General features: G+C 54.5%; 1 protein-coding gene across 1 annotated transcript in view; it reads right to left on the reverse strand.

The window, feature by feature from the left end:
* Positions 1 to 820: 820 nt before the first annotated feature.
* Positions 821 to 13,439, reverse strand: part of SCN4A (sodium voltage-gated channel alpha subunit 4) — a gene marked incomplete at its 5' end in the record, with an annotated part of 40,592 nt that continues 27,973 nt past the window's right edge. Inside the window, 10 exons of the mRNA XM_084275668.1 lie at positions 821 to 3,821; positions 4,256 to 4,526; positions 5,210 to 5,314; positions 6,427 to 6,564; positions 7,908 to 7,961; positions 9,154 to 9,432; positions 9,800 to 9,922; positions 10,718 to 10,891; positions 12,600 to 12,754; positions 13,037 to 13,166. Of these exons, the coding sequence (XP_084131794.1) occupies positions 2,629 to 3,821; positions 4,256 to 4,526; positions 5,210 to 5,314; positions 6,427 to 6,564; positions 7,908 to 7,961; positions 9,154 to 9,432; positions 9,800 to 9,922; positions 10,718 to 10,891; positions 12,600 to 12,754; positions 13,037 to 13,166 (2,622 nt within the window). The 3' untranslated portion in view covers positions 821 to 2,628. The remainder of the gene's footprint in view (positions 3,822 to 4,255; positions 4,527 to 5,209; positions 5,315 to 6,426; positions 6,565 to 7,907; positions 7,962 to 9,153; positions 9,433 to 9,799; positions 9,923 to 10,717; positions 10,892 to 12,599; positions 12,755 to 13,036; positions 13,167 to 13,439) is intronic.

Here is a 13,439-nt window from a genome sequence, read left to right on the forward strand (position 1 = left end):
CTCTGGCACAGGTACCACGATGCTCCACTTGAATTACACCAGCCCTGGGACGAGCTGTTCCAGCCAGAGCAAACGCTCAGCGGTGACGCTGTACCCACGGCCCTCAGGGACGTCAGCAGGTCCCGGAGGTGACTCGTCCTCCCGCCACACGTTGACACAGACACCTCCTTTGCCCACTCCTGCCTTCTCCCCATGATGCTGACGTGCTCCTGTGGGGCTGGGTGGGGTGGGTTGGGCCCCACAGAGCATGGCATGGGGCAGCTCAGGGGGTCTGCAGGTCCTCCAAGCCCACCTGTCTCCTTGGCCCAACCTGCAGCGGCACCTCCCGTAGCTCCTAGAGTTGGGGCCCATTGCTGTGGGGTACCAAGGGCTGCAGAGGACTTGCCCACAAGCAGAGCAGAAGCTCTGGGGTCTTGGCTGGGTGTGCCAGGAGAAGACAACCCAGGGGGTCTTGTGCAGGATGGGAGCCACTAAGCCATTCCAAGGACGGCAGGTCTACCCAAGGCCAGGCAAAAGGTCTCTCCATATCCCTGGAATCATAGAATGGCATGGGTTGGAAGGGAACCCAAGGGTCATAGGGCTCCAACACCCCTGCCACAGGCAGGGACACCAACCTCCAGGCCTGGAGCTACACAAGGGTGCCCAGGGCCCCATCCAACCTGTCCTTGAACACCTCCAGGGACGGGGCACCCACCCCCTCTCTGGGCAACCCATTCCAGCTCCCTCCTGAAGCAAAAGGAGGGGGAAATTACCCTTCCCAGGGGCAGGGCAACCACTTCTCCCTGTAACACACACCAGCACAGTAGGTGTCAGAATAATAGACCATTTACAGGTGTTTATTTTAAGAAATGTACAAAGAAAAGTGGCTTCAGCTCACATGAATCTCACTCTTTGGCATCTCCCCATCACCAACGACACATACGTACAAGCAGCATTGACTGTGAACCACAATCCGGGCTGGCAACCGCCGCGCCGTGGATGCTTCCAACAGAAACACCAGTTCAAAATAGCTCAGGCTCCTTGTTCCAGGGAGCATCACCCTACCACAGCACGGAAAGGAAAGCACAAGGCAACGGGATGAGCAAGGCGATCCCGGCTCTGACGCCTGGCCAACAGCACGTGGATGGCAAAGCAAGCTCAGCACCGCTCCCGGTCAGGCTGGGTGGACATGGAGCATCCCTAACAGCTTGGCACCAAAATCAGCCCAAGAAAAGAAAAATTATAATAATAATTATAATTAAAAAAAAAAAAAAGAAGACAGACCTTTGGCTTGGAGAAGCAGCCCTTGTTTTAACTGGAAGAGGTTTTGGTTCGTTTTTGTTTTGATCTCAAGACTTTTTTCCCCTTTTGAAGGCAGAAAACGGGCCAGAGAGATCAAACTGGGGCCCCCAGCACTTTTTTTTTTCCCTCATGGCCTTTCCTGGCTGCCTGTGTAAAGAGCAGCAAAACCCTTTTTCCTCTGAAAACCCCTGCTCTGCTGGGAGGTTTCCTGTGAGGCCCCATCAGGCTCTGTAGATGCCCTAGAATGGGCCACCAGGCCAAGGGGAGGATGCTCTGCCTGAATATTTTGGCATTTACACCCCGGTGGGAGCGTTCATTGCATTAAGACCCCCTGAAACTGGGTGGCTGATGGGATTTAAGGGACCCTGTTGGAGGAAGGACGTTTCAAAGACCCACTCCAACCCCTGGGGATGCATCTCGTTAATTCACGCTAACCCAGAGCGCTCCAGCAGCACGTTTCCCCTTGCTACAGGGCTTGAAAAAACCCCCTTGAAGAGGTTTTGTCACAGAGCCTGGGGATTCTCAGAGGAGGTTCTCCAAGGCTACCTCTGACCATTGCTTTCCTGCCCCAAAATCTGGATGAAATGGGGAAAAAACCCAGAAGAAGCATGAATATAAAGACCATTTACATTCCTACCGTAGAGACCTGAATGATTTATGAGTTCAACACCTATCCAGAGACCACTAAAACCTGATAGTTAACCCTGAGAACATAGCTGCAGATGCTTTGCTTTGGCTAGGCAAACAAATCTTTAAGACATAATGGCACTTTCTCTGTATATAACAAAAAGAAAATAATAATAATAATAATAATCCATAAAGCTTATTGATATATTCCAAAGAAAGGTGCTACTTTAAGACATTGGAGATTTGTTCACAAAACATTGTCTTTTCTGTAATTATTCTTAATATTATTTCACTCATTTGGCTCATCTTTCACTGGCTGCTCAGCTGCACCCTGGAAGAATAATGTCCAAGAAGCTATCTGAATCGTGAAATAACATTAATAAATAATTAAGCAAAAGGACAGCCTGCTAATGTCTGAAAAACCATCGTTAACCCTGATGACATCATTTCAAAACTAGGTTGTCTCTCTCTCCCCCACCAAGAGATAGATTTCACATTTAATTCTTGTAAGAAAAGAAGTATTGAACTATTTGCAAGTGCAGTGAGCTGTAAAAAACAGGAGCCCTACGAGATCCTGCCTCTGAAGTTACGGTGTCTACTCGAGATAGCTGAAGTTAGCTCAATAGCTGAGATCTGTTGATCTGGGTGTGGAAGAGCTCTTGAGAAGGAGATAGAAATGAAGTCTTTTAAGGCTGGGTGAGGAATGGGAACCTCCTCCTGTTATACCAGAGACTCCTTCACAACGCGTTCCTTAGCCCGTGGTTTGGCTTCGCCGGGAGCATCTGGAGTCTCTGAGCTGGGAACGGGTGCCAGCCCAAAGGCAGGGGCTGTCTCCACATCTGTCCCACTGTTCCCATACATCTCGTGCATTTTGGTGGCGATGAGACCTTCCTTCTCAGGTGCCCCTTCTCTCAGGGCATCCTCATCCTTACTGTGCCTGTACATGTAGGATGCCTGTTTCACCGAGCGCCTCAGGAGGTACCTCCGGAAAGCCCTCTGGATTTTTGTAGCACAGACTTCCTCGTGCTTCCTTTTCAGGGTGGTGGTGATGGGTTCATAGGAAACCTTTGAAGGGTTTGCAGCCATGAACTTCTCCTCCATGGTGGCCTTCAGGGCGTCCATCTCTCCTGAGTCTCCCAGCACTTCCTTAGTCAGGGCAAAGAGGATATCCAGGCAGTGGATTTTGTCCCCAGCAACCATTGGCAGATCCATGGTGATTAGCTTGATCTTGTTTGGCTTGGGAATTTTGAGCGGCTCCTGTAAGGTGTCTACAAAGTCAGACAAGGTGCTGTATGCGATGAACTGGGTGGCATCCGGGTCAAACTTCTCCCAGGTTTCATAAAACATCTCAAAGTCATCTTCACAGAGAGGTTCACTGCTCTCCTCCGTGGCCACGTTGAAGTTCTCCAGGATGATGGCGATGTACATGTTCACCACGATGAGAAAGGAAATGATGATGTAGCTGCAGAAGAAGAAGATGCCGATGGATGGATTGCCACAGTTCCCTTTCACTGAGCTGCCAGGGTTTTCCAGGTCGGGGTCACAGTCTGGGGGGCCGCTGTTCAGGATGGGGCTGAGGAGACCATCCCACCCAGCTGACGTGGTGATCTGGAAGAGGCAGATGATGCTGTTCCCGAAAGTTTCGAAGTTGAAGATGTCGTCGATCCCCGCCTCCTTCTTGACGTAGGCGAAGTTGGACATCCCAAAGATGGAGTAGATGAACATGACAAGGAAAAGCAGGAGGCCAATGTTGAAAAGGGCAGGCAGGGACATCATCAGAGCAAACAGGAGAGTCCGGATGCCTTTTGCCCCCCGGATCAGCCGGAGGACACGGCCAATCCTTGCCAGCCTGATGACCCTGAAGAGCGTGGGTGATACGAAGTACTTCTCTATGATGTCTGAGAGGACGATACCTGTGAAGGAAGGGAAGAGATGGGAGTTCACCATGCTCTGTAGCCAACACAGCAGGGCTACTCCACTTCTTCTGCTAGGGTTGGGGAGACAGAGGGAGATGAAGCCACCCCCAGTGGCACACAGCACCTTGCTCTGCTGGTGACAAAGAGAATATATTCCAAAATATCTCTGAGCACAGAACTAGAGGGTAAATACTGGCTGTGGGGCAAGGGGAAGCCAACACCAAAGAGCTCTGGGACAGAATCCCAACCCTTTGCCCTGCCTGGTGGCCTCACATCTGACTTGTCCTGTTGGCTTGGCCCTGCTCAAAGGGTGGGTGCAACGGGGTGGCCAGTGATGGGAGAGGCAAGGTGGCTGTGGACTGACCAGACCGTTTGCACCCTTTGTTATCCAGTGGGATCCCTGAGGAACCAGTGGCACCACCAGGACTCACCTAAGATGGAGAGGATGACCACCACAAAGTCAAAGATGTTCCAGCCAATGGTGAAGTAGTAGTAGCGCAGGGCAAACATTTTGAGCACACACTCCCCTGTGAAGATGACGATGAACACCAGGTTGATCTTGTAGAGTACAGACGTTTTGAAGTCACTCTGGTCGTCCGTTTCCACCATCATCGTCACCATGTTAAGACAGATCAGGATCATGATGGTTATGTCAAATACTTGCTTGGTGACAAAGTCAAACACCATCCCTTGGAACTTGTTCTGCCATAAGGGCCACGTGGGTGATGATGGAGAAGTAGATGTGAGGTGGACACGTGGGACACACACACACAAAGACATGACAGAAGAAGGAACAGTATTTAGAAGAGTCCAGGAAACCTCAGACTTGTGGCCAGGGCACAGGTTTCAAGGCCTCAAAAGCTATGGGAGGAGGATACCCAGAACCCCTCAGGATGAAACCCACCATGGCCAGGAGGTGTGGGAACCAGGAACAGTTGCTTTCTAATTATATCCACAGCTAATGCATCAGGGAAAAAATAACCACATGGGGCAGAGCCTGTCTTGAGCTGGGCTCTCAAAACCAAACTCAAGTCCCAGCTGTGTATGTATTGGCACCATCTCTTCTAGGAGTGTTGAAAACTGAGCTTTCCCTGAGTAGCTCCCTTTGAGAGAGGAGCTGGGCTGGGAGTAAACCCTATTTCCCCCTGGGCAGAGGACACAGGGATGATGAGGGGCAGATCCAAAGTTGTTTGCCTGACGATAACCTCTTCTGAAGCCCCATCTCTGAGCAAGGTCCTCTTGGAAGACTAGCAATGGGAACCAGGATTTGGCTCCTTGCTCTGCCAAATGCTCTTCCCTGGACCCTTCTGGGCTGTCCCACTCTGGGACAGGTGGTGGGAAGGGCTCCCTCCCTGCTGCACTCCAGGGTGATCAACCCAACATACCGACGGCCTGGGGATGGGCTTCTGGGGCTTCTTGGAGCCAAGCTTCTTCATGGCATTGTAGTATTTCTTCTGCTCTTCGGTCATGAAGATGTCTTTGCCTCCAAAGTATAGAGAGAATCACCGCTGTTAGACTTGGGAACTCACCTCTTCCCACCAAGCACCTCCAGCCAAGCTCCTACCAGGCACTGCCCCCTGACTGGGTGAAACCTGCTTCCTCCCCACCTGCCCTTTGCTGTGCCGCTCCCCCCACTTCACAGCACCCATGGGTGCTCACACCAGCCCCGTGGTTTCCTCCTGCGGAGCTGAGACGCTGCCTCCCAGCAGGTGGGGCACCCCATGTCCTGCCAGGGCTCACCCCCACCTTGCTGGGACAGAGGCAGCATCTCGGGGTGCTACAGGGACAAGCAACACGCTCTGTGTTACCCGCCCTCCGCCCACACCCCTCCCCAGCAGCCCGGGGGTAGCAGCCCTGTTCTGGTCCCTTTGAAAGCAGAAGTTGGGTCTCTCCATGATGCCATGGAACGATGGTGAGAGAGGGTCACGGGTTGGGAAGAGACAGAAGTGAACAGCAGAGGTGTACAGCTGTGCCTGCTGTGGAACAGGGGGAGACAACACAGCCCCCCCCCCCCCCCCCCCCCCACCACCTCCTTCTGCATCTGTTCAGTGAAATCCTCTATAGATCACAGAGTCACAGGGGTTGGAAGGGACCTCCAGAGCCCATCAGGTCCAACCCCTGCCAAAGCAGCTCCCTAGGACAGGTCACACAGGTCGGTGTCCAGACAGAGCTGGAATCTCTCCAGAGAAGGAGACTCCACACCCCTGGGCAGCCTGTCCCAGGGCTCCCTCACCCTCACTGGGGAAAAGATCTTCCCCATATTGGTGCAGAACTCCCTGTGCTCCAACTTGAGTCCATCGCCCCTTGCCCTGTCCCCACAGACACTGAGAAGAGGCTGCCCATTTCCTCTGCATCCCACCCTTCAGATATTGATAACCATTGGTCAGATCCTCTCTTCCCCATGAAGCCCCAGTGCTGGTTTTGGTCCAGCTCTCCTCTCCTTATGCTCTGTGGGAAGCCACTAACAGATAACAGCAGCTGCAGAGGCACCTTGGGTTCCCCAAGAGCCCTGGGCATGGTGGCCATGGTCCCCTCACCCCATGCTGGTTCCCTCCACCCTGGACCAGGGCAGCAGTAGCTGCAGCACCCAGTAAATACTTATCTTTTTCTTCTGCTGGTTGAAGTTGTCGATGATGACACCGATGAAGAGGTTCAGGGTGAAGAAGGCGCCGAAGATGATGAAGATGACAAAGTAGATGTACATGTAGAGGTTGATCTCATACACTGGCTGCTCTTCAATCTGACCAGGAGAGATGGGAAACTTGAGACCAACCCTCCCTGGAAAGTGTTTCCCCAAGGATCTGGAATGGGGGTCACTGTAGCTGGACAAAGCTCTGGGGTGCTCATCCCTGGATCCCTCAGCATGGGCTGGGGAACAGGGCAGGATGCCCAGGGGTGGTGATGTTAATGACTGAACCTGAGTTTCTTCCTGATAATCAGCTTTCTGAAGGCTGAAAGAACAGCTGAGAGGTGGTTTCATTTGTGCCATGCCAAACATGGGGGTGGCACAGCCTGGCAGCCTTGGAGAACACTGGTCATCTCTGGGGGCATCACTTAATCCAGCTCTACATTTGAACTGGAGACAGCTTGAGGTGTCACACTGGCTTCCCCCATTCTGAAGAGAGCTCTTGGCTGAAGAGACCACATTTCCCCCCCAAACCAGCTCTGCTGGAGGTGCTCAGGGAGGCAGGAGCCCAAACCATTTTGGGAGAGGAGCTGGAAGTGGCTCCTCTGCTGAGCAGCTGCAGCTGGGGTGAGCAGAGCAGCTGTTTCTGGTGCTAAAAAAAGGCAACAAAACCAATATGTTCAGGTCTGGGGGCGGGGGGTGTGGAGCTGACCCCCAGCGTGGTTTGGGCAAGTTTGCTTGTGTAGAGAGGGAGTACAAGGTCTCTCCTGCTGCATCAGCCCATGGCACACAGTCTGTACACATGGGCTGGTGCAGGGATGCTTTTTGGGATGGATCCTGGCAGAAACAGCCTCTGCATGAAACTCTTCAAAACACTTCTTTTCCTTTTTTCCCCCCTAATAACCTGTTTAACCCAAAGGTTTAACCTGTCTGCTGTGTTTTAATAACACTTCACTGCTCAGAGCAAGCCAGGAGCCTTCTCCAGGATGGGATAAGCAGTCTGAGCTGGAGGGGCACATGGAGAGCATCGTCCCACTGCAGGAGTGAAGGACCTCAGGTTGGAGCTGAGGGGTGGAGCAGAGATTTGGGACCATGAAGCTGGAGCAGACTTGGCCCCAGCTGTAGTCCTGGTGGGGTGGGAGGCTGGTGTGGGGGCTGGACTGCAGGTGGGCTGCAGGTGACACTGACTTGGGTGGCACAGGGACACAACTGGTCGTGCTTTTTGGGGCTGGGCACCTCAGCAGGGGGATGTTTGGGGGGTTTTTCTCCACTCTTTAGCCTGTGCCCTAGGTGAACACATGGGCGGGTAGGATGCAGGCAACCCCCTGGCACCAGGGCCAGAGGGGATGCTGCGGCCAAGGGGTCTGTCCCTCAGCCCCAGTTGTCCAGGGGGACCATCCCAGTGGGATGAGTGACTCTTGGTGCCTCTTGAGAGACATCCTTGTCCGTCCCCTCACCTCACGTGAGTCCACAGCAGCGTACATGATGTCCATCCAGCCTTTGAAGGTCGCCTGCGGGGACAGCGGAGGAGAGTGGATTTACTGGGAGGCATTTGGGGCTAGGGGGAGAGGGAAGGGGATGGGTGCATGTTTGGGGTGTGGTTTATCTCTGAGCATGCCTTCTCAGCCCAGAGTTGGAGCTTCTCTGGGGCAGGGGGAAGGGCTGTGAGCTGAATCCACAGGACAGGTGCCCTGAGAGCTGCACGTGCACACGCGAGCTCCGTCCTGTGGCTGAGGTCACCCCCCCCCCAAACACCACTGCAAAACCAGGCTGGAAGAAGGAGCAATGGACTCTTTTTCCCTCCCAAAACCAAGTGCATTCTCCCTGTGCTGTGGACCAGCTGCCTCCCTGCTGCTCCCAAGCTGTGCCACCCCCACAGCCCTGACTTCTGCACCGCTGCTCTCTGCCCAATCCCAATCTGGAGGTAGGGGGGGGTGAGTTTGGAAGGGGGGTGTAAGGTGTGTGTATGTGGGGGTTATACTGCACCTTTTACAAGCTTTAACTGCTGATTTGTTAAACAAAAAGCCCCAACATCTTATTTCCTGAATCTGATGGAACAACAAATCTGAAGAGGAAGCTGAATTTGAAGCTGGTCAATCGCTTTGGGTTCCGCTCCGACTCTGCAACCGCCAGTTCCCCTGGATCTGATGGGAGTAACCCCAGCACACCCAACACCAGAGCCCACACCTAGAGCTGTATTAAAATTGTGGTGAGCAGTTCCCCTTCTGCTCACCTGCCTCAGCTGCGGTGGGTTCCGTGGAAGCAGGGCTGTGACACACACACACACACAGACAGACAGACAGACAGACAGACAGACAGACGTGTGTTTTCCAATCGTCATCTTCCCCATGCAAAACTCCTACGACTGCAGCAGAGAGAACTTTTTGGGGCTGGGGTGATTTGGAGGTGGGGAAGAGGCCTCCCCTCCTCATGCAGAGGGCTCCTTGAAGCTCCAGGCTTGGTGCTACCTACAGCAGGTCACCAGTGACGCTTGCCTTGCCCTCCCATCTTCTACCCTGTCCCTCTCCTCCTCAGCTCTGCAGGGGTTTTGTGTGTTAAATACCCATTTTTAGAGCAAAACAGCAGCCAAGAGGCCCCACCTGGGCATCGAGGCAGCATCTGTCATCATCCCTGATGCCATTCAGGCTGCCCTGCCACGGCAGTGCACACCTTGGAGGGATGGCAGCTGCTGCTGTTACGTACCACTTGCAGCAAGGAGAGGTATCCCAAGCCCACGTTGTCGAAGTTGACCTTGACGTTGACCCATCTGACCTGGTTGGTGTGCAGGAGGGCCATGCAGTCGCTCTTGTTGTTCACCACGCTGATGTCGAAGATCTCCCCCGAGGTGGTGTTGAGGCACCGGTAGTACTTCCCCGCAAAGAGGTTCACCCCCATGATGCTGAATATCAGCCAGAAGATGAGGCAGACCAGCAGGACGTTCATGATGGAGGGGATGGCACCCAGCAGGGCATTCACCACCACCTGGGAAGGGAGATAAGACTTTGTAGGACCTGGCTAGGGAACCACAATGATGTGGACCTTCATGATTCCAGTGACCCAGAAGCACAGAGTGGGCTCAAACTGGACCATGGGCACTGTAACATCAATCCCACTCATCTTGAGGACCCCCAACTGGGATGGGTCCCTGATGTAGGTGCCAAGTTGCAAGGTTGCCCAGGGATGTGATTGAGTCACCTTCCCTGGATGTGTTTAACAGATGGGGAGATGAGGTGCTCAGGGATCTGGTTTAGCACAGGATGGGAATGGCTGGACTTGAGGATCTTCAAAGGTCTCTTCCAACCTTGTGATTCTGTGATTCTGAGCCAGCAGCTCATGGGGAGGCACTTACCCTCATGCCTTCAAATCGGGACAGCGCACGCAGTGGTCTCAGAGCCCTCAGTGTCCGCAGGGATTTGATGGCTCCCAGCTCAGAGTATCCCAGCCAGTTTGCTGTCAGGCTGATAAGGGACACCTGGAAGGAGCAGCCCAAAGGTTTAGCAGCATCTCAGATGGAAACACAACCAAACTGCATCCCTGCAGCTCCTGCCCTTCCCTCTCTCCCTAGGGTGGTGGCCATAGCCTTGTCTTAGGACACAGGGACTGGCATCGAGTCCTTGGGGCCCTGGTCACCAGCCACCTGAAGGATGTCCCTGCCTCTTGGGTGTGAGTGGGGAGGTGATGGGGACAGAGAAATACTGCACAGGTGGAATGGTCTCCTGTATCATGGAGCATTTAGGAGATCCTGCATCACTTCATGTCTCTACTGGGGTCTGGTAGAACACTAAAGGAGGGAAGGTTTAGATTAGATATTAGGGGGAAGTTTTTTACAGAAAAAGTGGTGAGGGGCTGGAAGGGGCTGCCCAGAGAGGGGGTGGATGCCCCGTCCCTGGAGGTGTTCAAGGCCAGGTTGGATGGGGCTCTGGGCAACCTTGTGTAGCTCCAGGCCTGGAGGTTGGTGTCCCTGCCTGTGGCAGGGGGGTTGGAGCTCTGTGACCTTTGGGGTCCCTTCCAACCCAGACCATTCTATGATTCTATGATTCTATGGGCTTGTTCTTGGCTTGAGCCTAAACCAGAAAGAGTTTGGGAGGGTTTCTGCATCCAGAAGAAGTTGCCCTTCTTGTGGAAGACGACGATTTTAAGCAGTTACCCCCACAGCCACCCCCTTGTCCTTTAAAATCCAACAAGGGTTGATTCGCAGCATCCTGCTGCAGTCCCCCCAGGCTCCCAATCGCTGTGACTCTAGAGGTGACCATAAGGCCACACTTACATCAACGATGAGGAAATCCAGCCAGCACCAGGCGTTGGTGAAGTAAACCTTGAAGCCATAGGCCACCCACTTGAGCAACATCTCGATGACGAAGATGTAGGAGAAGACCTTGTCGGCGTACTCCAGGATGGTGCGGATCACCTTGCGCTGCTCGATGTAGATGTCTTCAAAAGCCTGGGAGGAACAGGGAGCTACGTGACAGTCATTCTCCCATTAGACCTGCTGCACGGCTCAGGGCAGCCACAGCCATTGTCCCTGCTTCCCCAGAGCCAGGGGCAGCTGGAAAAGTTGAAAGCCTGGCTGTGGGTGGCATTCCCTGGTGGTCAACGGGATCTGACTCTTGTTTGCAAGTTCTTGGTGGTTGTGTGTGTGTTTGTGTGTCTGTGTGTGTGTGTGTGTCTCCCTCTCTGCTCTGCCCTCCCCAGCTGGAGTCCTGTGTCCAGAGCTGGGGCCACAGGACAAGGAAAATGTGGGGCTGTTGGAGAGGGGTCAGAGGAGCCACGGAGATGCTCAGAGGGCTGGAGCAGCTCCCCTACGGAGAGAGGCTGAGGGAGCTGGGCTGGGTCAGCCTGGAGAAGAGAAGGCTGTGGGGGGACCTCATTGCAGCCTCCCAGTCCCTGAAGGGAGCAGAGGAACAGGAGGGGAATCAGCTTGTTCAAGGGCAGAGACTGGCAGGACAAGGGGGATGGAGTGAGGCTGAAGGAGGGAAGGGTTGGATGAGATATTAGGGGGAAGTTCTTTGCAGAGAGAGTGGTGAGGGGCTGGAACAGGCTGCCCAGAGAGGGGGTGGGTGCCCCATCCCTGGGGGTGTTCAAGGCCAGGTTGGATGGGGCCCTGGGCAACCTTGTGTAGCTCCAGGGCTGGAGGTTGGTGGCCCTGCCTGTGGCAGGGGGTTGGAGCTCTGTGACCCTTGGGGTCCCTTCCAACCCAGCCCACTCTGGGATTCTATGACTCAGTGTAGGGTGGTGCTTGTCCTGAGGCTGCATCAAATTCCCACCAGACTGAGCAGAAGCCAAAATCCAGGACACCAACCTGCACCTTTGGACACCCTGGTAGTTTTGAAAGTGCTCTTAGAAATCTGAGCTTCTGCTGTGTCCACCTGGCATGTAAAACACCATTGAGCAGAGGTACAGGCATGGTGATCAGGTGTTGCACAGCTGTTGTAGCAGAGCTTTCGATTCTGGCACCAGCTACAACCTCAGATGTGCCCAAACTGCACTTGAGAGTGTGACACAGGCACATAAAACACACCTGAGGACCAGTTCAGTCCTCCTGTCCTCCTTCCCTCTCTCTTTACCCCCAAAACTGGTGGGGGAGTTGGTCTCCCCATTATCTCCCTGTGTTTACAGGTGCAGATGAGTTGTGTCCAGCTCAAACAGGGGAACAAGAGGCTGACAAACAGCTTCTCCTGAGGGAGATGGACACCCAGGTTCAGGGAGGGAGCAGCTGGAAGTGCTGACCAGCCAAATAACCATGGATTATTCATACAGCACCTCTGGACAGCTGGCCCTGGGGGCAGGGAGTGAGGATCCATCCACATGAAGACCCAAGGATGGTGCAGAGAGCTCGTGGTTGATGTTAAGAGCAGGAGGGGGGGCTGTAGGGGGTTGTATCCCCTTGAGCCTGTGGACCACACACCATGGTGGATGGTGGGAAAGCTGAATCCTGGAGGGCAAGGGGGTATGTTCAGAGCCCCTCCCAAGGCTGTACGTTGGGCAGACCTGGGGCAAAGGGGGTTTGAACCCAAACATCTGCCCACAGCTGTCTTGTTTTGCACAGGACACAACCAGATGATGCCCAGAGCCTCTGGTGCTGCTGCCCAGCCCCTGCCCGTGCTGCTGGGCTCCAAGCTGGGGAGGACAGGGTGGAAGGTGGGACCTACCAGCGCCCCACTGCTGAGGAGGATCATGAAGACGATGAAGGTCTCAAACCAGTCGTGCTCCACGATGCGGAAGCAGGTCCTCCTCAGGTTCCACCACACCTTCCCTCTGTCGCTGGTGATGTCCACGTAGAGGCAGGGGAACCTCTTCACACAGCCTGGGGATGGAGAGGGCTGTGGGTTACCTCCTGGGCAGGGTGTTTCCACCAGTACAACACTGGTTGTACTCCTATGGTCTTTACAAAAGCCTCTGGAGGTGGAGGCTGGAGCAGGATCTTGCTGGGTTTGAGGGGAGCCCCACAGGGACCCTCTCCCTGGCAGCACAGGAGGATCTGAAGTTGGGTCTGAGCTGAGTTAGGCTGTGAGAATCGGTTGGCAGGGCCCCCTCCATACCCACCTCCCCCTCTCCCCGGGGTCCCCTGCCCTGCTTGGTCCCTCACCTTCAGTGAAGCACTCCTCAGGCTCGTTTTTGTCTTCAGCCTCTTCTGCCACCTCCTCCTCCACTGGTGGGGGGGGCTTGTAATCCACAGTGCTGCACAGGGACGAGGCGTTGTCACTGGAGAGGGGATTCTGCAACGGGAGAGGAGGATTCAGGCTGGGCTGCCCTCCAGAAGGGATGCTCCTGGGCTGCTTCCAGCCCTCTGGCTCCTCCTGCCCCCCACAGAGACCAGGCAGTACTGAGGATGTCAGCTGGTGGGGCTGCTCTGGGTCCCTTTCCTAGGAAAACTCAGCCCATTGAGTTGTCCAGGCTGGAGGAGAGGAGAGGGAGAGGGAGAGGGAGAGGGGAGGGGAGGGGAGGGGAGGGGAGGGGAGGGGAGGGGAAGGGGAGGGGGAGGGGGAGAG

The sequence above is a fragment of the Gallinula chloropus genome, assembly GCF_964237585.1.
Source record: "Gallinula chloropus genome assembly, chromosome: 26".
Taxonomy (NCBI): domain Eukaryota; kingdom Metazoa; phylum Chordata; class Aves; order Gruiformes; family Rallidae; genus Gallinula; species Gallinula chloropus.